Source organism: Labeo rohita, chromosome 4 (assembly GCF_022985175.1).
Source record: "Labeo rohita strain BAU-BD-2019 chromosome 4, IGBB_LRoh.1.0, whole genome shotgun sequence".
NCBI lineage: Eukaryota > Metazoa > Chordata > Actinopteri > Cypriniformes > Cyprinidae > Labeo > Labeo rohita.
Genome location: NC_066872.1, coordinates 3,118,969 through 3,142,210, shown reverse-complemented (window position 1 = coordinate 3,142,210; position 23,242 = coordinate 3,118,969). Strand labels below are relative to the sequence as shown.

The 23,242-nt window shown below is 34.7% G+C and overlaps 2 protein-coding genes across 3 annotated transcripts in view; both read right to left on the bottom strand.

The window, feature by feature from the left end:
• Positions 1 to 23,242, bottom strand: part of LOC127164380 (membrane-spanning 4-domains subfamily A member 8) — a 416,186-nt gene that overhangs the window by 235,000 nt on the left and 157,944 nt on the right. For both annotated transcript variants that reach the window (XM_051108308.1, XM_051108307.1), the window contains exons 7-8: positions 14,572 to 14,652; positions 14,325 to 14,398 (exon numbers count right to left, since the gene is read on the bottom strand). In XM_051108308.1, coding sequence (XP_050964265.1) covers positions 14,325 to 14,398; positions 14,572 to 14,652 — 155 coding nt within the window. The remainder of the gene's footprint in view (positions 1 to 14,324; positions 14,399 to 14,571; positions 14,653 to 23,242) is intronic.
• The window catches only part of LOC127164384 (membrane-spanning 4-domains subfamily A member 15), a 226,970-nt gene that overhangs the window by 196,770 nt on the left and 6,958 nt on the right, over positions 1 to 23,242 (bottom strand). The gene's annotated exons all lie outside the window — the stretch shown is intronic.

The window sequence follows — 23,242 nt, the reverse complement described above, 5'->3', positions numbered from 1 at the left end:
TATTTTTAATTAATGAATTAATTTATATAGATATGACAAATTGTATGTTTTTATTAACAGTGCATACTGATAATTTCCATAAATTATATGTCGATATCAATAAATGTATTGTCTTTTTCCAAATTAGGCTAAGCCTTCTGTTCCAGTGGAACCTGTTTCTGAAGAACAGTTATATTGTGTCTGTAGGCTGCCAAACACATTTGAAGCATACGCGCAGTGCTCAAAATGCACAGAATGGCATCATCCGAGGTGTGTAGGATATAAAAGCATTGAGGACATTAAAGTGATTTCACCATGGCTGTGCCCTGACTGCTCCACTAAAAAAATAAGACGACCATTACAGAGGACAAGGCTTTCCTTTGGTAATCCAGATTCACCTCAGTTTTCCAACACTGAAAAAGCATGTCAAGAGGAGGATGAAGATAATCATGGTACCTCTAAACAAAAGGTACAGGCTAAGCAGTGCCCAACTGAATTTCAGGTGAAACTGTCTAAAGAGGAATGGAACAAAATACAACCAGGGCAAACACAAGGCTACAGAACACTGAAACATGGTGGACAGACATCCCGTCTGAAAAAATTGGTCAGATGATGAACTGTGTTTTGTCAGTTTCCTACAATAAAGCTATTAAATCTGAATCAAGAAAAAAGCTGTGCCCATACTGGCATGGAAAGGCCAGCTGCAAATTTCCTGGTTGCACAAAATTTAATTTGTACATCTCAGAAGAACCTGACGAAAATGCTGAATGTGTTTTGGTTACTGTGGAAGTGTCTGGCCAAGTGGATCACTCAAAAGGACTTACATTTTGATGGCGCACTAGCTCTAATAAAAGGAAAATACTGAAGGGCAAGCTAAGAGAATTCACACCCATGCATCTGCACACTATAAAAATTGCTGCTGCGGATGAGCAAAAATTAATTGAGGGAAACACAAATGAGGTGCCTACGCTAACAATACTGCAAAAAAATCTTGAGTGAGAAAAATCTGGAAAATAGAATGGACACAAACCCTTTTCTGGATTGCATTTCAATTCAGAAAAAATCAAGACTTGAACCATAATTTCAGTCCGCTAAACCATAAATATCTGCAGTTTGTGGCAATTTAACCCTTCATCACTCACATGTACTCAGTTGATCAACTACAGCTTCTAAAGGACTTGCAAAAGAAAAGCACACTTTTCCTTTACCTTGATGCAACAGGAACTGTTGTAGCCAAGCCCAAGGACTGCAGAAGTGTACTATACTATGCACTCTGCTGTCCTGTTACTTCAACTACAGGGAGTACTGTAGTAGTAGCAGAGATGCTGTCATCTGACCAAAGTACACCTTTTATACAACACTGGCTAACCTGTCTTTCTCGTGACTGTTTTAAAATGTTCAAACAGCAACAACAACCTCAGAAAATTGAAACGGATTTTAGCTGGACAAACATACATGCATGTGTACATTCATTTTGCAAGAATGACATACATAAATACTTGCAACAGTGTCTTCTTTGTGAGGGAAAACAAAAATGCACGTTCACTGTTGTGCACATTTGTGCAGCACACATGATCAAAATACTGTGCTGCAAAGTGTCACAAGTGAAATGTTCAAAGCCAACCAGAAACCTGTTCCTGTATTTGATGGCCCTGATGCAGAATGCCAAAACACTGTAGGAGATACGAGCTCTGGTAACAGTTTTTAGTGAGGAAACAATGACACACTGCCAGGAACAATTGAACAACTTGCAGACTGCAATTCAGAATCAGGCTGTTTATGCAGAGGTGGAAACTTCAGAAACAATAATGGAAAAAGAAGGACTTTTGACAGACACAACACCAAAGACGATCAGACATGACTCTCCTTTTTTCAAGTCTTTGAAGATATCTTCTTAGATACAAGGAGAAAGCAAATGAAAAGAAAGAGGTTTGGAGCTGCCTCAAATCCTTACCACTGTCCCCGTTTGATTGATGTACTCAGTGCATACATCGCAACTCTACCACTTTGGACAGGACTTATGCTAAAACATCTTGGCCAGGCTCGAGACACAAACACACAAACAGAGAATTGGTTCAGAACCACAAAGACAGTAGTGCTTAAAAGCAAACTCCACAGGCGTCTTGGAGATTTCATTCAAGTAATGCATGAATTTATATCTGGTCGTATGCGTGGCATAACGATTACAGAAATTCGGCACAATGTCATGGAGGACAAAGAAACTGAAGACATCGACCAACCACTAAGCCAGGAGGAGAAATGGGGTAGAAAGTCATGGAACAGTCAAGGAAGTGACTTTCACATGTCCTCCATGGTCCATGGTAAAACAATGACAAACACTTGCACAATCGACAATCTGCTGTACATCATGTACTTGGCTTTAAAGACAAAACCATTCATTCTCTCTGAAATCGAGCAAATTAAAACAAAGGACAACTGGATGAACACATTGTTGGAAGTTTACCATCAGTTCTTGGCTGGACAGTGGTCTCAGGGCAAGATTTGTTGGTTGAAGAACATAGAATGTTTTGAAGGGAAGGATAGGTGGGATGCTTTCGGAACTGAAGACGACTTTGTCGTTTGCCGCCTTGACTACATCGCTTGTACAGAAAGAATGTCTGTATGCGATGGTCAAAGATGTCCTTCCCCTAGTATCCCAAAGCCTTGTTGGAGTGTTACTATATTGTAAGTATTCAATTTTTTAAACATAAAGTTTGGTTTTGTAATAGATGTCACGTAAGTGAGAAAATGTAAGGAAATGTAAGATCCATACCATATGTTATTGCCATTGTCTTTAAGGTGTAATGACTTCTCAGACTTGCAACAATCTATTGACAACTGGGTGGATGACAGTCATTCATTACCATGCCAAGAAAAGCAAAGGTACGTGAAAAAACAAAACAAAACAAAAAAAAATCATCCTTCAACAGAAAAAAATGTAGTAACTGAAAACAAAGAGATCTATATTCAAAATTATGTAATGATAGAATATTACACAGAATTATGTTTGTGATTTTTATTATACAGGGTATTACTTTTACTATTATTATTTATATATTTTTTGTTTACTTAAATGCATATGGTATGTCAAGGATAAAGAAAATGCACAGACCGGAGGTTCATTCATGGGGAACCACCTTTTGTGATAATGGCGATGCTATAGTACACTGTAATGGTCATCCAGAATTGCAGCCACCAATGCTTCCCTCATCAGTTCTACTTTGTAATGAAAGGCAAGCTTTTTCTTTTTTTTTATTGGCAATAATGTTTCCATATTAAACATTAATAAACTATAACATACTTATTATGTAAACATTTAAATCACTGTTTATTTTAAATTACTCGGATGCTTAATGCAATCTTGTTTGTTCACAGTCAGATACCAATACCACTGCAGTGATGTATCATCTTGAGTCAGAAAGTCATTTTGTTTCATTTCATACATACAACAGAAAAGAAGCCTTATTATTTATGACATATGTATTTATTTCTGGTACAGAGCACAACGGAGAAGGAACAATCTGACACAGAGAGAATGGTAGTAAACTTTACCATAATTAGGATTACTGATATGCACTGCTAAATGTACTTAATGTAATATTGAATATGATGACTATATATGTTTTATTTGGTGAGTTAATGTTAGCTATATTTGTGCTTTTTAATTGAATTTCTTATGGAATGTGAGCCGAGAGGCTATAGGCAACTTGTACAAGACCCTTTGTCACCATACAATTGATTCATAATTAATCCTATTTTATTAATCTGATGGCAGAGTCATACAGAAGAGCATGTTGTTGACAAGCCCTTTGTGGAAGGTACGTCACCTGCAATGACCATCATTGATGAAGCACCTGCTGAGGTATGTACTATAAAAGCTTGGAAATGTAAAGAATGTACAATCATATACTAATAAATAACAGCTGAAGTAATACCTTGAGATCTATCAAACATATTTATTTATTTGACTTTAATCGACATTTATTTATTTATCACTTTATAACTGTACCCACGTAGACTATAAGTCACATGTGCATGGAGTAAGTTTGATGTGTGTTATATTTTGCATACTGTAGCTGTTGAATAAAACTGGTGTAATGTTACATTGCTCCACAGAAATTTGCACATCAAAATGAATTACAGGAACGTGAATGCTTGTCACAGGAACTAGGGGCTTGCTCCTATCAAATGCTCAGAAATCAGTAGGGCAAACATATAACATTTCAAGCTATCTATCTATGTCTGTCTGTCTGTCTGTCTGTCTGTCTGTCTGTCTATCTATCTATCTATATCTAGAGAGAGAGTAAGAGTGAGAGATTTTTTTTCCTCACAGAACCATGCACTCTGAAGTGACAAATGTGCTATGGATACAGTGCAATTCCTGCCATGGTTGGCTTCACACAGACTGTGTAGGAATAGATCAAAGTGAAGTAGGGACTGAATTTAACTGTGGATGCCAAATCAAACTGCCGTATCGTTTAAAAAGGTGGGTCAGTTCATACCCAATGATCCTTTCCTGTGATGTAAAAAGTAAGTATCGTGCAATAACTGCATTCTATTTTAGAACAAGGGCTGCCGCAGAAGAGGGCAGGTTGGACTCTATCTTGACAGACAAGGAGATTAAAGTAAATGTTATACATTTACAAATAAAGAAAAAAAAGACTAGGAAAGAATGAAAACAATTATAAAATCATTGACTAAACTGTTGTTGTGAATCTAAAGTAATTGTCTAATTGTGCTATTTGTGCTTGGATCCACAGAAACTTGCAGATGACCTTAGAACTGGGGTGCTACGATCTAATCGAATGTTCCTGAAGCGTCACCCCAATTTCAACTTGAAATTCAAACAGCAAAGAGAAGCCGTAATCAGTATTTTCAATGAAAAACAGGTGTGACTATAACATTAACATTAATAATAATAATAATAATTATTGTATTATTATTTATATTATTGTATTATTAACTTATTGTAATAACAATATGTTTTAAATTAAAGATAGAATTAAAGTTTTAAACTTAACCTTTTCTTTTGGTATACAGACAATGTGTAAACAGAGTGGATGCTGTTTTGGGGCGTAAAAAGAAAGACTTGGAAGAGCTTTCTTTTGTTTCGGAAGTTATGACACCTGAGGTAATTTTGTCTCTGTTTGCTTTTACAGTTTCTCTCAATCAGTTTGGCACATTTTTCAAAACAGCCTTAACATTGTGAAAACTGTAGGTACAGTTGACACAACTGTTTGCTGGAACAGTAGTGTGTGTTGCATGTCTGCAAAATAAAGTAACTCACCCAAAACATATAATTCAATTATATTTCAGGATGAATTAAGAATACAGCCAAAAAATAATAAATAAATAAATAAGTAAATAAATAAATAAACAAACAAACAAACAAATATATGTATGCCAATTGTGTGAATAACAGTTAATGTTATCTATTTTATCATAAAGGTAACTGTATGCATCCTCAGAAAACTGGAGGGATTTAACCGCTATCAAGCAGAAAAGGCTTTTTTAAGTCATGCTGTTTTTGAAGGTAAGAGCACTTTATTAAAACATTTTAAAAGTGGTGTCTTACAGTTTCTCTTAATAACTTTGGCAAATATTTTGAAACAGGTGTAATATTCTCTAAAGTCTTAAATGCAATTGTCAAAAACCGTTTGCTGAAATGGTCAGTTGATATCTGAACTGAGAGAAAAACTCTCTTTTCGAGAACTGAGCCAAAACGAAAACTGTAAATTTACCTTGCGGCAAGTACCCAGTACATTTTTATAATCACCAAAAAGGTGTTGGTTTTTTTAAGTGCTTTTTCCTTTTCAAGTCACTTGTCATTTTATAGTCACTTTGGTGTTCCTCTCTGTCACTATAAGTTCTATTGCATAGCCATTGAGTCTAAAAACTGTAACAATTCATATGTACATCACATCAGTGTAAAAACTAAAAACGAATGATATTTTTTTATGTGAAGATTGAAAACTACAGATGAAAGACAGGACTTTTCTTCGGGCAGAGCTCAACTCAGGAAGATTCATTATGAACATAAAATGTTAAATGGTCATCACTGTTAAAGAAAGTTCTGAGAGATACACAGATACAGTGAGAGAGTTCAATAAATAAGTTGCTTTCATAATGTGTGGTGTTTTCTGTGTTTCATATCGATGCCAGTATGGACTGAGACTCTAAGTCTAATATTTCTAAGAACAGTTGAAAATGTAAACTTAAGTTTACTCCGGTAAAGATTATATCCATTCTCTACAACTGTAAGAGCCAAAGTTAGAGGATAGGTCATGGATCAGTTGATAATCACAACAGGTAGCATAAAGGACTATGTCCTTGACACACTAAAACCTAAATTAAAAAGAAATTAAAATAATATAGATTCTTAACTTTTTTTTTTTAAAGATAATACAGACTATGACCTGTGCCTTAGGTGACCTATAGATTTCGGACATGCAGAGGATAAAGAACTGCTAATGCTGTATTGGCACAGGCCAGAGCCTCAGTCAAATTTTGTAAAATACACACATTGCTCGGTAACATCACTACACGGTAAAAGAAATAAAAAAAAGAGCAAAAATTCTCATAAAAATGGCAATACATTATTTTTGGACTCTCTAAAAAAAGCCAAAATAGTAGATAAATTATGAAAAAGAGAGAGAGAATTAAAAATAATATTAAATAATATTGCATTTCAGCACCTTGAACAGCGACAGAAATTTTTTGAGATATAGCGCCTCCAACTGGGTAATGCATGCAAAAGCTCAGTCTGTATTGTCATATATGTCTAGGTCCATATCTTCAAATTGGTACCGTACAGTATCTGAATCGTTTCATGGTGATAGAAACTCACTTTGGGCCCTAGTGAAATAGTCAACACACTCTCAAGAACAGTTGAGATATTCTAATGCAGCTCTCAGAACAATTGCCTTTTTAACTGTATAGTTACATGTCAATTTTATAGGTATGTCCAGTATGCCAGTAAAATTTCTGTTACACAAAGTGTTATATAAAGTTTTTTGAACGGTAAGATTTTTGTATGTCTTTTAAGATTTCTCTTCTCCTTACAAAGCCAGCATTTATTGGAGCCAGTATACAGCAAAAAGTTACATTGCGAAGAAATTGTACTATTAAAAGAATAACTGCTTTCTATTTTAATTACATACATTTTTTTTTATTATTAATAATATCAAAATTGAATACAATTTTTCGTGATTATTTGATGAATAGAAAGATCCAAAGATTAGACTTTACATGAAAAAATTTTTTTGTAACATTAATATATACCATTCAAAAGCTTGGAGTCAGTAAAAAATTTTTTTTTTTTTTTGTTGAAAGAAATTATAGAAATTAATGCTTTTATTTAGCAAGGATACTTTAAATGAATCAGAAGTGATGATTAAGACATTTATGATGTTACCAAAATTTATTTTTTATTTTAATGCTGTTCTTGTGAATTTCTATTCGTCAAAAAGCCCTGAAAAAATTCTACTAAGCTGTTTTCAACAACAACAACAACAACATAATAATAATAATAATAATAATAATACATATTTTTGCAGCAGCAAATCAAACTGCTCAAGTGTCACATGAAGGATCATGTGACACTAAAGACCAGAGTAATGATGCTAAACATTCAGCTTTGAAATCACTGTAATATAGTAAACTTTAATATATATATTCAGAATTTAAACAGAAAACAATTATTGTTAAGTAATACAAATATTTCAAAATTTTACTGCTTTTGCTGTATTTTGGATCAACTAAATGCAGGCTTGGTGAGAAGAAGATATATCTTTAAAAAAAAAAAAAAAAGAAAAAGAAATAAAAAAAGAAAAAAGAAATTGTACTGGAAGTGTAAAGACATACACACATTCATGAATCCCTTTAGTTTTACCAAATTGAGAATCTATGTCTCAGCTGTCCATGATGGTGCGTTGAATGTTTCAGTAAGTGCTGAAAGATTCAGTAGGGGCTTATACCCAGTGTGCTTGTCCACACTGGGTATAAGCCCCTTGTAAAAGTTTCAGCACACCCTCAAGGACAGTTGAGATATAGCGCCTCCAATAAGAGGCGAATGTTTCACCATTTGGGCCATGAATGCAACAGCTCAGTTTATATTGTCATATATGTAAAATTTATAAGGCTGTGTATTCAAAGTGCTACAGTATAAATGTCTCAAACTTTATATGGTGATAGACAGTCACACTGGGTATAAGCCCCTACTGAAACATTCGATGTACCCTCCGAGCAGCTGCGATATAGCACAACCAATTGAGCCAATGATGCAGTTTGACCTAATTCATGGGTCCATAACTTCAAAATCCTACCGTAGAAATGAATGTAATTTTGTATGGTGACAGTCAAGGGCCTTGGAAATAAGCCCCCAGTGGAAATTTTAACGCACCCTCAAAGGAAGCTGAGATATAGTGCCACCAATTGGGCCAATAAAGCAATTTGACCTGTTACTGAATTGTCATATTTGTCAAATTCATGGGTCCATAATTTCTTGGCTTGGGAACAAGGCACCAGTGTAATTTCTAATGCACCCTCAAAGGAAGCTGAGATATGTCTGATATGTTATATATATATATATATATATATACAGTGTTGTACAAATTAAACGCGAATTAAATAGAAACCCCCTGGCAGGTGTGTTTAGGCAAGTTGGAGCTAAACCAAGGACCAGGACTGAGTTTGGGCACCCCTGATTTTAACAACTAGAAAAATGCAATGTCAGTTGAAATGTAAGAAAAGCAAACCTGTAGTGGATCTTGCCATTTTGATTTTTGATTTCACAACATCTCATAAGTGTCCATGCTCTGCTTAACAAACTTAAAGTCATGTGACAGAAGTTATGGGTGATCTATGTAATGTGACATATTTTAGAGTGAAATGTGAAAAATTATAGGGCGGGACTTGACTTTATTCATCAATGTAGTAAATGTATAAATTCAATGGTGGGGGTAAAGGAGTAGGTATCTTGGTGAATGGGACCTTAAGAGCAGAAAACATGTAGCCTCTTGCAGCACCTCTTTTATTTCTGACTGTGGCTGTGTGTGTTTTGGGTTTTATATGACTTTTTTTTCTTGAATGAAGATGAAGCTGTGAGGGATAAACCTAGTCTTTCCATAAGTCACAGCAAACTCACACCTGTTTTATTTTTGAATGCATTTATAGTTACATTAATTACAATAAATTACATTATATAAGAAATAATTGATGATGGGCCATTTAATTATTAAAAAATCATGGACACCCAAGATGGTTTTGGACCCATAAAAACTGTTGCTGCAAAGATGTTAGAAAAATGATTTTTCTTTCAAGCTAGAAACTGCCACCATGTTTAAATAATAATAATTTCAATACAGAAAAAAATAATCAACTAATGTAAGTAAAACATTCTCGAACTCAAGGCAAGTAAACACTCCAAGTGTTACTCACAAGCAAAAGTATTAATACAGATATTAATCAAAAATACAAATGAAATAATATTTTTTAAAATAGAAATAGAAGTTTTTTTTTTATGTAGTTATGTAGGTCTATATAAAGGCTATTACAGAAATAGACTACAGACATTTCATGAAGTAATAAATGTTAAAATAAAACACTTCAAAATCTTCACTGTATACATTAAATATAATTCTTATAACAGTTAATAAGTGTCGCGCATAAACTGCTTATTACGGTAAAAGCATCAGAAAACTGATCCAAATGGCAGTGCTCGTCTAGAACGTGATTTTTACCATAGCTCTCATTTATGTATGTATGTGCGTATATATATATATATATATATATATATATATATATTCTCTGTCTCTACATTTAAAAAGCTATAAAAATGAAAGTTCGAGATTGCACAGACCACTTTCATCTCAGATTGAAAGTGCACCTTGCCACAGTGCTAGCAGCAGAGTTTCAGGATTATCTGATGTGGAATTACAAAATAAGAGCCCACCCAAATCTGATTTATACACTCTTTTGTCTATATTTTAAAAGGCTATAAAAACAAAAGTTCTAGATTGCACAGACCACTTTAACCTCAGATTGAAAGTGCACATTGCCACAGTGCTAGCAGCAGAGTTTCAGGATTAACTGATGTGGAATTAAAAAATAAGAGCCCACCCAAATCTGATTTATACACTGTTTTGTCTCTAATTTAAAAGGCTATAAAAATAAAAGTTCTAGATTGCACAGACCACTTTCACCTCAGATTGAGAGTGCACCTTGCCACAGTGCTAGCAGCAGAGTTTCAGGATTATCTGATGTGGAATTACAAAATAAGAGCCCACCCATTGTCGTCTTGGTATGTGAAGTGTACTGTAATACCTATCTCTGTGTTATCTTCTTTATATAAAGTAATGTTTCTATGCTGGACTCTGATAAAGTACATGATAGTCCTTAATATTCATTTATTTGTTTAGATGGCAAGGGCAATAATGAAGGTATTTCCAGCTGTTCCCATTTTACAATTTGAAACTTCCAGAAAAGAAATGGCCAGTGAACGGATAACGATGGCTCTCCAGATACTAAAAGCATCAGGTTTGTAAAGCAAGTTCTTGTCTGCTGTGTGCTGGCATATATAATCAAATTCAGCGTTTCTCTTTTTTTAGATCTGACTCAATTCTAAATTGAAATACACAAAGCATAAGTCAAGTATAAGATAAAACTAATAGAAAACATATTTGGTAATATTTTATATTAAGTGTACACAAACAAAGCACTTAAAATCATAAATCATTTGCGAAGTATTGGGTAATATTTCATATTTTATAAACTTAAGTTAATAGACTATATATAAATAGCGACTTGTTCATTAACTACAATTAAAAAAATTAATTACTGTATATTAACTGTAATTAATTAAATGTTACTGCTTAATTATCTCGTATGTATTGAATTAGGTGATTTGTTAATAACTTATTAATGATAAGTAGTTCTCCATTTAGATTAGGTCAAGTAAAATCTGAAAATGTCATTAACTAAGTGCCTAAAACCAGCCTGTATGACCTTCATGTAGCTGTTCATTATAACGATTACAAGTACATTGAATTGTACATTTTGCAAAAAACATAACATTTTAAGACTGTCCATGTAAACAAGGATATTCACTGCAAAAATGCTTTTCTTACTTAAAATTTTTGTTTCCAGTCAAAATATCTTACAATTCTTAAATCAAGAAGAATTGTATAGACAAGTAAAAATTATTGTCTTGTTTTCAGAAAAAAAAAAAAAAAAGTCAAAACTAAGCAAGTTTTGCCTAGAAACAAGCAAAAAAATGTTTTCTGTTTAAAATAAGATTATTTTGCTTACCCCTTTGGCAGATTATTTTGCTTGTTCCAAGCAAAAACTCACTTAATTTTGAAAAATTTTTTTTATTGTTACAAGTACAATAATTTGTACTTGTGTAGAATATTCTTCTTGATTGAAGAAGTTTTAGATATTTTGGCTGGAAACAATACAAAAAATCTAAGTAAGAAAAACATTTTTTTTGCTGTGTTGACAGTAGAATGTTTATTTCTGTCACAAATTAATTTTTGTTTATATGATTTTTGCAGTGTTCGGTGAAGCCAATAACTGTGCCATGTGTTTGCTTACAAAGACTGCTGGATTTGTGCGTTGTGTGATAAATTGGGTAAGTTTGTTAATTAACTGATAAAGGAGAATGGGAAAGTGAAAAGCCATAGCAATATTAAACTTCAGAAGTTCCCTGATATTTCTGACTTCTACATTTCTAGATCCAATGTGACACCTGTGAAAGGTGGTACCACCTTTAAAAAGGCTAAATTCAGCCTTTGAACATCTTGTTGTTGTGTATTTGACAGTGTGGAAACTTTGCTGCTAGCGCTGCGGCAAGGTGCACTCTCAATCTGAGTTGAAAGTGGTCTGTGAAATCTAGAACTTTTGTTTTTATAGCTTCTTAAAGTAGAGACAAAACAGTGTATAAATCAGATTTGGGTGGGCTCTTATTTTGTAATTCCACATCAGATAATCCTGAAACTCTGCTGCTAGCACTGTGGCAAGGTGCACTCTCAATCTGCGGTGAAAGTGGTCTGTGCAATCTAGAACTTTTATTTTTATAGCTTTTTAAAAGTAGAGACAGAGAATATATATATATATATATATATATATATATATATATACACACACATATATATGAGAGCTATGGTAAAAATCACGTTCTAGGTGAGCACTGCCATTTGGATCAGTTCTCTGGCGCTTTTACCGTAATACGCAGTTTATGCGCGACCGTCGAAATAAAGTGGCGGCTAGATTGACCGTGCTTTTCGACTTGGCGGCTGGCCTGACCTCAGTGACTGAGAGGCGCGTTCTGTGAGCGCGCTTTTGGCGGTTATATCCGCGGGTCGGGTAATAAAAAAATCCATTCTGATTATTTGCGGGCGGGTCGCGGGTGGATGAGATGAATCAATAATGAGGCAAATATTAACTACATTTTCTAAAATATGAACCTTTTTTCAGGCAAACGATTTCATATTTGTGTGTGTGTCTGTGTTCACCTGTTTGAGAAGTTGTGACAGAAAAAAAGACATTCCAGATCAAGTTTAAAGGGAGTTACGCCTGTGTGAATGCTATTGAGTAGTCCTGCATTAGCCAAAATCATGACAGGCCACCATTTCTAATTCAGTCGTACGTGAATAAATGCAAATATTCACTCAAAACACATGGTAAAGATGGTAGGGAATGTGGCGCCGGCTTCCTTTAAAATATGTTTGATAATTGCGCCTGATGCGCCCGCGCCAGCACCAGATTTGCCGAGTAGTAAAATTAACAATTATTATTGATTACTAATTTGAATCAGTACATTATAACGAAAACAATACCTTAAAAATGAAAATAATTAGATTATTATGATCTGAAATTTCTTAGGCTGGGTGAACCCCTGTAATCTTTTGTCCAAGGATCCAGTAGACGTCGTTCAAACACCCAACCGATTTTATCAGAGATTGCGGAGAGTCACGTCCAGATGTCAGTTAACGTTATTCTTTTAAGCTTGGCTTTGACTTAAAAGTGATTAAGTTTATATAAGTGTGCAGCGATGTGCAGATCAGCTGAATCAATCTTCTGTTAAAAATGAATCATCCATTCATCATATCATCATCCAAAAATAAGAATTAGAATAATCGTAAACGACGATCGGGTGCGGTTATCTAAATCAGAGAAAGATACAGGTGCGGGTGGGTGGCGGGCGGATCATTTATTTGAAGCTGCGGATTCGGGTGACGTTTGAGCTCATCCGCGCATCTCTAGTGCGCACATAAACCCGTCGGCTTTCAAGCAGCTACTGGACAAGACTTTCTGATAATTAATCGAGTCAGTGACATTTCCGTCAACTGTCTCTGGACTCGGACGGACTCGGGATATTTTCCGAGTCCGAAAGGCTTGAGTCCGAGTCAAGTCCGAGTGAAAATGCATCCGAGTCCGTGACAAGTCCGAGTCGCCTAAAATTGTACTCGAGACCGGACTCGAGTCCGAGTAAGAGTCCGAGTACCCCAACTCTATTAGGTGGTTTATTTTGATAGGTAAACTGTCTTGTTGGTGTTCAGGGAAAGCATCTCAGCAGCGCATTCTTAGCATAAGAGAAAGACAGTCATTTCTGCATGTGCTTATTGCAAAATGCCTATTTTTCTGCACTTAACAAGTGAATTTCGCCGAGATATTTTCAGAGATGAGAGACAAGATATTATAGAATAATCATTTAATGAAAACCTAATTTTTTGAATTTCCAGAAAACGTCCCAGCTTGACATCCGACGGGTTTTCCCAGATCGCATCACACACACACACACATACAATATATATGTGTGAACAGGTATGTGCACTGTATGTACACAATTATGAGAAAAATATACATATATTGATATTGATCATATACATAAAATACTCAAGTTATAAATGTAAAAATCACTTTTTCCACCAACCATGTTGCCATGATTTTTACAAGACATCCAACAGTCTAAAAATACAAAACTTTAATACTGTTTTCAGTGCAGTTTTCTTTTATACATCACAAACATTTTCATATATCAAGTGTGAAACTAAGCAAACAATAAAGTGAGAAAAAAAGTTTATGAATTTGTGTTCAGCTATATGTAAATCCAAGCATTAACTCTTAAAAGAGGAATTGAGTTTTCAGTAAAGTTATAATATGTAAAAATGCAGTGCACTTTTCAAGTGTATTTTTTTTTACATGTATCAATATATAGCCATACATGGCACATGAATATACTGCAGCATAGTTTTCCATATATTTAATATATTGAATTGAAATATTTTCTAATACATTCCCATATATTTTGTTTCATAAGGAAACACTGTCCACTTATTCATATTTATTTGGATTCGCTGTATTGTGGAGGAGCGTCTGCAGGCTGGTAATGAATGGAAGAGCTGCTGGTCACAGGTATCTGCAAGAAAAAAAAAAAAACACTATATGATCATACAATCTTTGTTGATTGCTTATTTACTGATAATATTATGCAACAATTAATGCACCCACACTTCCAATACACGGACTCTCAACACTGAATTCAAATTTTACTCAAAGTCCAACTAAACTGCGGTTACAAGTTTCTCTTACCTCTGAGCTGTTAAGATCCTGGAAATGAATGGGCCTGACATCAGAGGACTGTAGTGGTAAAACCTGTGGAACAAACTGCACCTTTGGAAAAACACATGTAATGTTAAAATTAGAGATGAGAGAATTAGAGAATTAGGGAACACAATGTTTGCTGAGTTCACTTTATTTGCATTCACATATTTCAAACATTTCTGTGGGCAGGAGTTTAAAACTCAAAATTTTTACATGATAAGAACTCCAGGGAAGTTTGAGAACTTGGTTTGGTGCATTATTTACCTGAGAAGGACAACAGATGTGTGGCGCTACAGGCAAATGCTGACACACAGATGGAGATGATAAACTCAAGCACAGCGAATACCAACAATACACCTCTGGTTCCCCAGAAAAGAGTCTGTGAGAAAAATCAACATTTTTATAACAAAATAAATGATAATTACTACTCACACTGGTACACTGACTGCTCAGTAGTGCAGAATCCACCATCATCCTTGAGGTTCATATAGTAATATAACCCATTTAGTTTTCGAAACACAGCAAATTAGCAAGACAGCACAATCCTATAAAAGCACAGACGGAAGTGGCAAGTTCATTAAAGAACACAGACTCAGCCAGATCATTTCCATAATGACCAACACAGTCTACCAAGAGCAATGCAAATTAGCATCTGGTTTAAGGTGTGCTTTTTTAGGGGTTTAAATTATGGCATAAATTAAGCATATAGCATTAGTTCCGGCAGGTCACGTGAGTCAAGATCACACGTACATCTCAGAGACGTCTATTTGATGTCTGAATTTACATCTGCAAGACATTTTTTTAGATTGTTTGCTCATCTGTAATACATCTATAGGACGTTTCCTATCAGATGTCAAATGATGTCTATTAGATGTATTTAAGATGTTTGTGATTTAGAATGTATGTTTGTACACAGCAGATGCTTTCCAGATCAAGTGATCTTTAACAGACATCTTGCAGACGTATGTGTGCAGGCTGCATGGATGGGCAGGGAAACGAACCATACCACCAAACCAAACTGTATGCTAAGTATCTATCATTTTGACAACAGTGGTCCTGACAGAAATACCAGTAAATTGACTGGTGCAAACCTTAGTAAATCATGTTGTGTGATTCATTTAAATAATTTTGTGCCTAAAAGGGAAACTCTTACAAATGCAGTAATGTTAGCCACAAAAAATAAGTGTCCTTTTCATTGCTAATGTTTCACTGCGTGTCTTTAGTAAATGGTGACAGTAGTAGCTTCGATTATACAGATAAATAACCATTTGAGTCCTTTATCTGTGAATTCGCACACACATGCAAAAAATAGCTTTTATCATCTTAGATCTGTTGAGAAACTGAAAGATTCTTAGCAGTAATTACTAAACAAATGTAAATAATTTGGCTCATATTCTCTGCCATTTTTCTTATTTGGCCAAAAGCTGAAAATACAATTTCGGGGCATCCCTAGTGAATATAAAAGTTGATGATTGCTCCCTAAAAAATAAGTCATAATCACTGCAGTAATGGCAGAGAAGTTAAAGTAAAGAAGTATGAGTTCTGACATGTACTTAAGTAAAAAGTACCCGTTACTACTGCCTGTTTTAGTGTCATGCTGGTATCTGAACCTCACATCATATTGACACATTAATACAAAATAACGTATATTTAAAATTTTGTTAGCTAATGAATGTAACAAGGCTTAACAACCACTATGTGGAAAAGGGCAGGACTGGGACAAAATTTCAGGCCGGGAAATCTCACACTCATCCAGACCATCCCATTCACTGACAACAAATTCTGAAACCACGGAAAACTCTTTTTTTGTGTGGCCATCACATTTAAAAAAAGATTTAAAACCTTAGACTGGGGCCGTGCAAAATAATTAAAGGTTCTCTCTTGAACTGCACCTTCATTTCCATTTTCTGCATCTCTCTGCATCTCACTGTGTGTGTTTACTTTTTTATTCACTAATTTTCTTGTACCTGTCACTTTTCCCATCAGTCATCTACTGTTATGAACAGAACTGTCTCCACCTTGTTGCTAAACAACCACCTCATTATATTCGGTTTGCCATAACATAACTTTATTTTAGGTCAATTTAAAGGATCACATTATGACCATGTGTTGTTTTATCTTAAAATTACTCAAATACTATACATTTAATAAAACTATATTTTCTAAAGTGCCTAAATGTCAAAATTAATACAATAATAATTACATCATAACAATATCTTTACAGAAAAAAAGTTATTGCATTATCGTGAGTCATATTTTTCTCTTACCAAAATTAATTTTTATTTAAATTTATTTATTTTTTTTTTCAACAAAATGATAGTCATCTGACTGGGCTTTCTTCTGTGCAACTTAACGCGTTTCACAGAAATATTTATTTCAGAAATATGAATCTGCTCTCAGCCTGTTTTATTTTGCTGTATGGATTTAAATCCGAGTGGTGAAGCTGCGCTACTCTCTAGACAGAGCAAAGAAGCACAGATCAATATTCGGTCAAGTGTAAATACACAGCAGTCATAACTTTTTAGACATTATTCTTAGTTTGGACAAACTATGATCAGTGCAAATACAGTAATGCAAATCAGTGAAGGTACAGAGGATGGAGAATTATGAGATGACCATTTTTACTGTTCTGTATATCGGGGAAAGTTTCATTTTTCCAAGATTTAAGTTATAAGTGTGCACAGCCGCTTAAGTAAAATGTTGATAAATAGCTATAGATAACGCTTAGGCTTGTGAAAAGTCTGTGTTTTACGGTGTTTGACCATCCACCGATTGAATTACTTGCCCACCGCCCCACTGCCATTTTGCATTTGTATAGAAATAATATCAATGTAGTTCAGCTCGACAGCAGACAATCATCCACTTACATACAGCATGAGTAACAGCGGGCGAGATGAGTGGGCCAGTGAAATGATTGACAGAAAGAAGTGCAAGAGAACCTTTCTTAATAAAAATATGTATAGCCTATATTGTATTGTTTAATATAAGTGAGTTTGTCTTTGTTCATTTGTAGTTGTACATTGAAGTAGAAATGAACCATAAACTGTGTGTTCGGTTTAAAGGGGAAAATCCAAAAACTTTAATTTATTAGGTTATAGGATAGGCCTATTTCATGTCATCCATCTTAATCATTTTGTTAATAAAAGTTTGTTCAATATAAGCAAGTGTTTTTTTGAGCTATTTTACTGTTGTTGTGTTTTCATTAAATTAATAATGATTCAAAATATCGCTGATACACAGTGTTACAGGTTACATGTTGAGCAAATACTAAACGTTATTGGCTTCTTCCATTACATTTGGTTGGAGAGTCAAGTCAAGTTTTTTTTTTTTTTTTACTGTAGATTACAAATTGTACTTAGTTGGTGATCCAGTGTAAATATATAATACAGCATAAAATGGCAGTTTTGTTTTTGGTTAGTTTTTTTTTGTTTAAACATTATTTATATTATGGCTAATATGTTTTTTTTTTTCCCTCCTAGGTGACCAATCGGTGGATGGCCGAACACCGTGAAACAGCGTTTTTTTTTTCAAAATTCTAAGCGTTAGCTATATATATCAACATTTTACTTAAGCGTCTACAGGCTGTGCACACTTATAACTTAAATCGGCTCAAAATGAAATGTTCCCGTGGCTATGATACAGTACAGTAAAAATGTAATTCTCCATCCTTGATACCTTTAGCCGATTTGCATTAGGCTACAGTATTTGCACTGTTGAAAAACTGAGCATATAATGTCTAAAAGGAAAGTTATGACTGCTTTTGCGCTGTCTAGTCTGTAGCACAGGGTCACCACTCGGATTTAAATCCATACAGCAAAATAAAACAGCCTGGGTGCAGATTAATGAAATTTCTGTAAAATGCGTTAGAAGAAAGCCCAGTCGGTCAGAGGACTATCGTTTTGTTGAAAACAAAAACAAAAAAAACCCAAAAACGAAAATAACAAAGCAACAAAAGCTGTGAAGTATTTTAAAGTCTTAAATTTAATAAAAATAACTTAAATCCTCCCGTGGCTAATTGCTACAGTATAGTAGCAATTAAATTCTCCATCCTTGGTACCTTCAGCCGATTTGCATTACAGTATTTGCACTGTCCAAAACTGAGCATATAATGTCTAAAAGGAAAGTTATGACTGCTTTTGTGCTGTCTAGTGGGTAGCGCAGCTACATAAAACAGGCTGGTGCAGATTAATATTTCTGAAATAAATATTTCTGTGAAATGCGTTAGGTTGCACAGAAGAAAGCCCAGTCAGAGGACTATCGTTTTGTTGAAGAAAAAAAAAAAAAAAAATTTTTACTCATTTTAAAATAGAAATAAACACATATGTTAAAAGAAACAGGAAAATAACAAAGCGACAAAAGCTGTAAAGTATAAAGTATTAAAGCCTTAAATCTATTGGATGTGATTTTCTTATTGCTTTTCCTATTTTAGTATTATTTTACTAAAAAAATAGGAAAACCATATAATCATATTTTATTATATTATTATTATTTTTTAATTGTCTATGTTTATTATATTTTAATGTTTGAAGATTGATGTTTGATAGATTGCAATTAAAAAAGAATGAAAATAAATAAATAAAGGACTGTTATTTTGTTGAACGGAGCAGAGAAACAACTGATAACATCACCGGTCCAGATTTAGTTGACCAATTGGTGGAAAGAGCCGTCTCGTAACCGCCCACATGTGGAAAACAAATTTTGAAGTTTATCCGTTTTCTACCAGTGAACCAAAAAAAGAAAAATCGAGCTGAAATCTCGTTTTTTCATTTTTTTCTGAACAAACAAAAAAATGAGTAAAGGAGCCATTTTCTCATTTCTGTTTATTTCATTTCAAATTGAAAAACAAATGATCAAAACGTACACGTACTGTTCCACTCCATTCTTGACTTACTCGCATAGATTACTCTGATAGAAACGTTTGGCGGAGACATGGAGCGCGCGAGCCGAATCGTGTTGCCAGTACAGACTAACCGAATCATGATTTAGAGATTTGTTATCGAATGGTGATCCACAAAATGCAGATTGAAGCTAAAGTAACGAGCCTGGTTTGAAAATGTGAGAAGTAGAAAGTACAGATATTTGTGTAAAAATGTAAGGAGTAAAAGTAAATAGTAGTCAGAAAAATAAATAGTGAAGTAAAGTACTGATACCAGAAAAATCTACTTAAATACAGTAACAAAGTATTTGTATTTAGTTACTTACCATATCTGAGTAACGGAATGGCCCTATAACCAAATCCAGTGAAAGTAAAATAATGGCGATGCCTGCGGTTATAGTGCTGAAAATGTTCATTCTGAGTGAAGCGTTCACCTGTAGGCAGAAAAAAGAAACATAAAGCAGATTAATAAATTAGCAAGAGCTTCAAAACATTGTGTTAACGTGTTAATGTAGATAGAAAAGCAGCAATCATCAGAGTCCAAGAACCAGTGGCTCATGTGGATAATAAAGTGATAAAATTCAAATTTGTCTTTATAAATCTAATGTGGTTTTTACAGCAAAGTCCAGTCAATCTTCTCAAATGGAGCCATTCTTGTGTTTTGGATTTAGAGAGGAGCTGTTTGGAAATCTTTTGGGCTTTATTGTTCCAGATAAAAAGAAACCAGAATATAAATATATATATATATATATAAATATTCTTGTTAAAAAAGGATTTAGTAAGTCTTCTGCACTATATACAAAAATTGTGGAAGAAATATAATCTTAATTGCATTTAACCTACAAATAGGACAAATAGGAATCATTCTTCAAAACCTGACCATAGATTTAGTAATAGTAGTGTAAAGTATACTACTGCTACTAAATCTATGGTCAGGTTTTGAAGAATGCTTCCTAGATTTAAGCTTAGACAGCAAAGGATGAAAATGTGTCTCATTAGCTCTTCTGAAAAGTTTCAACAGTATTTTCTGTTCATCTTGCCTCTGTATAATGCATAAGTAAGTGTAGCTACACAAAACACATCTTATGTCATCGGCAACTCGAAAGTCTCCCCAGCTATTGAGATGTGATGTTATTAGTTGCTGAAATTTAATTGGCTGGTAGCAGCCATGTTTTTTTTTTTTTTTTTTTTTTTTTTTTTTAATGTATCGGAGTCATATTATGTTAAGACATCCACCAAAGATGATTCATGATCATTTTTAAGTTTACTGATCCTACAGTTACACTGTTGAGGAGTTGCAGCGCCTCCTATAGGTGCAACTTTGATGCAATTTGGTGTGAATTCTCTAAATATCTGGATAGCTTAAGTGCATCACACTTCATTAAGTTTTGGTTTTGCGTTCAGGGCATAAAGGACAAACAATTTGTGAAAAAAGAGGGTTACAGACTGTTTAATTCACTTATATCATCACAATACTTATTTTTATTAACTAATTATATTTACTAATTAAAATTAGTTTGATCACTTTTATGCCAGCAACACCCCTGGCTGAAGCCTGCAAATATTAGTGAAGTTTGGACCAACAGCCTTTTATTTATTTTTTCCCCCAGAAAATTTAAAATTGCAGATATTTTTATAGACGGGTCTCTATAAATTATAGTCACTGATGCCCATCTACTTTGAGAGCAGGAAAAGGACAATAGAAGAAATCAGTTTAAACCAGTACAGAAAATCAGCACAAACACAACAGAACACTATTTCTGTATTTCCAGCACGGTAAAGTAAAGTGTTGTGTACATACCAAACACAAACTGGAGGGTGAATTAATGTTATTTTCTGCAGCAATGCAGAGTGTGCCTGCAATAATGTACTGAGAAGAGAGAGAAAGACAAAAATTGAGGCTTGTGTTGGAATATGTAGCTTGTATTATAAAATACAGAACACTTAATTGTATAATTGTTTCTTACAATTATAGATCCCCAGTAAGGAATACCACTAATGATAAAGATAGACAGAAAAGAAACTACAGACAAAATGCCAATCAGGAGAGTCAGCACACCGATTATTATCTGGACCTTCTGTGAGAGACAAAAAATGCAGAAAGTGTGAGTATGACAAGTCTTTCATATAGTGGAACAATATACAGTATACATTTATGTCAGCTGTAGTTATGGACTTATGATTGTACTAGAAAAATATTGTGTTTATGAGACATTTCTCACCCCAAGGGTTTTTGGTTTGCCTTTCAGAAATGCCTGAAGTTCATGAATAGGTGAAACTCCTGCCACCTGTTGTATATAAATAGACACAGGAGCATTGGTCTCTGTCGTAGCAGGATTTGTTTTGAGTTGGTGGTTGAAACTGGATGACGAGCGTTGAAGAGTTCACGGGTATGACAGTGCTGGACATCCTGGTTTCTGAATCTCAAACTGACCTGTACAAAATCATAGTAAATCAAAACATGAACAATATGATTATGAAACAGCTCATAATACAGAAAACAGCTGGTACTTTTTGACCATTTCCAGCATGGTCAGTGTATTATCTAGTCACTCCTTATCTAGATGTTTTTTTAATGTAATCATGTTGCCTGTAACCTGTAATGATAATGATCTCAGGAGAGAGTGAGGCTACTTGAAAGAGCTGAAGGAAACAGAGAAAGTTTGAAAAGAGAGAGAAAAGAGGAAGAAGACAGGAGGAGAGAGGTAGAGTTTAGGATGAGAATGAAGATGAGGGATGAAGATGAGAAGAAAGGCTGCAGCTCATGAAAAAAATACATATAAATGTAACATAACACTGTCTCCAGAAAATAAATGTAATTGTAATTAGTTACAGTTACTGAGAAAAAATATGTAATTAAATTACAGTTACTTTTGAAAAATGCCAGTGATTACAAAGGGGATTACATCTGAATTTTTTCACACACCCACCCCCACTTACAGATTTAAATATACTTCTTTTAAATTGCACTGACTGCTCTAAAATGAGACACCAATGTTTCAGGAGTTTAGGACACAGAATAGGACACATGCTTATTCGATAACTGTTTTATTTCCTATTTGTGTCAGACCCTTTGGACTGTTTTGTGTGTCTTTTCCGCGTGTTGTCCTTATTTGGTCTTCCTGTTCCATTTTATTATTTACGTGACTGTTTGATTGTTCACCTGTCTCCCCCTGATTGGTTGTTTCTATGTATATAAGTTTGGTTGTGTTCCTGTTCAGATCATCAGTTCTTAATGTCTTTTTACGTTGTGTTCGCTGGTTCCCTACTGTTTCCTGTTTTTTCCTATTTCCCTGTGGATTTATATTAATAAATAAACTTTATGCATCGGACCTCCTCGCTCCTCCTCGTCATTCCCCATCCACAACAGCGTGACAGAAGAACCGACCGACAACATGAGGGCTGAGGAACGTATTATGAATATTCGACAGGCGGAGAGGCAGTTGGAGTATTACGTGGAGGAATTCCTGAGCTTTTGCCACTTGGTGAGTTGGAGCGATGCAACTCTGTGCTGTTCGATAACTCCTGTGGATCGCTGCAAACCGGTTGCAGATTTTATCAACTATGTCCTTGCTCTTAGTCAGTCCAATTTCTATGTTGATGTGGAAGATTCAAATCTTCCCCCCATTGGTAAACACGTGTCCGCTCCAGCTCACCATCAGCCAGAGTCCTCCACATGCTGCTCCAACGAGCTTGCTCCCTCCGGTCCTCCCCCGCTCTACCACGTTCTCCATAGCTCCTCCCTCATCCTCAGCCCAGAGCCCGCGGCCGACCCTCGGACTC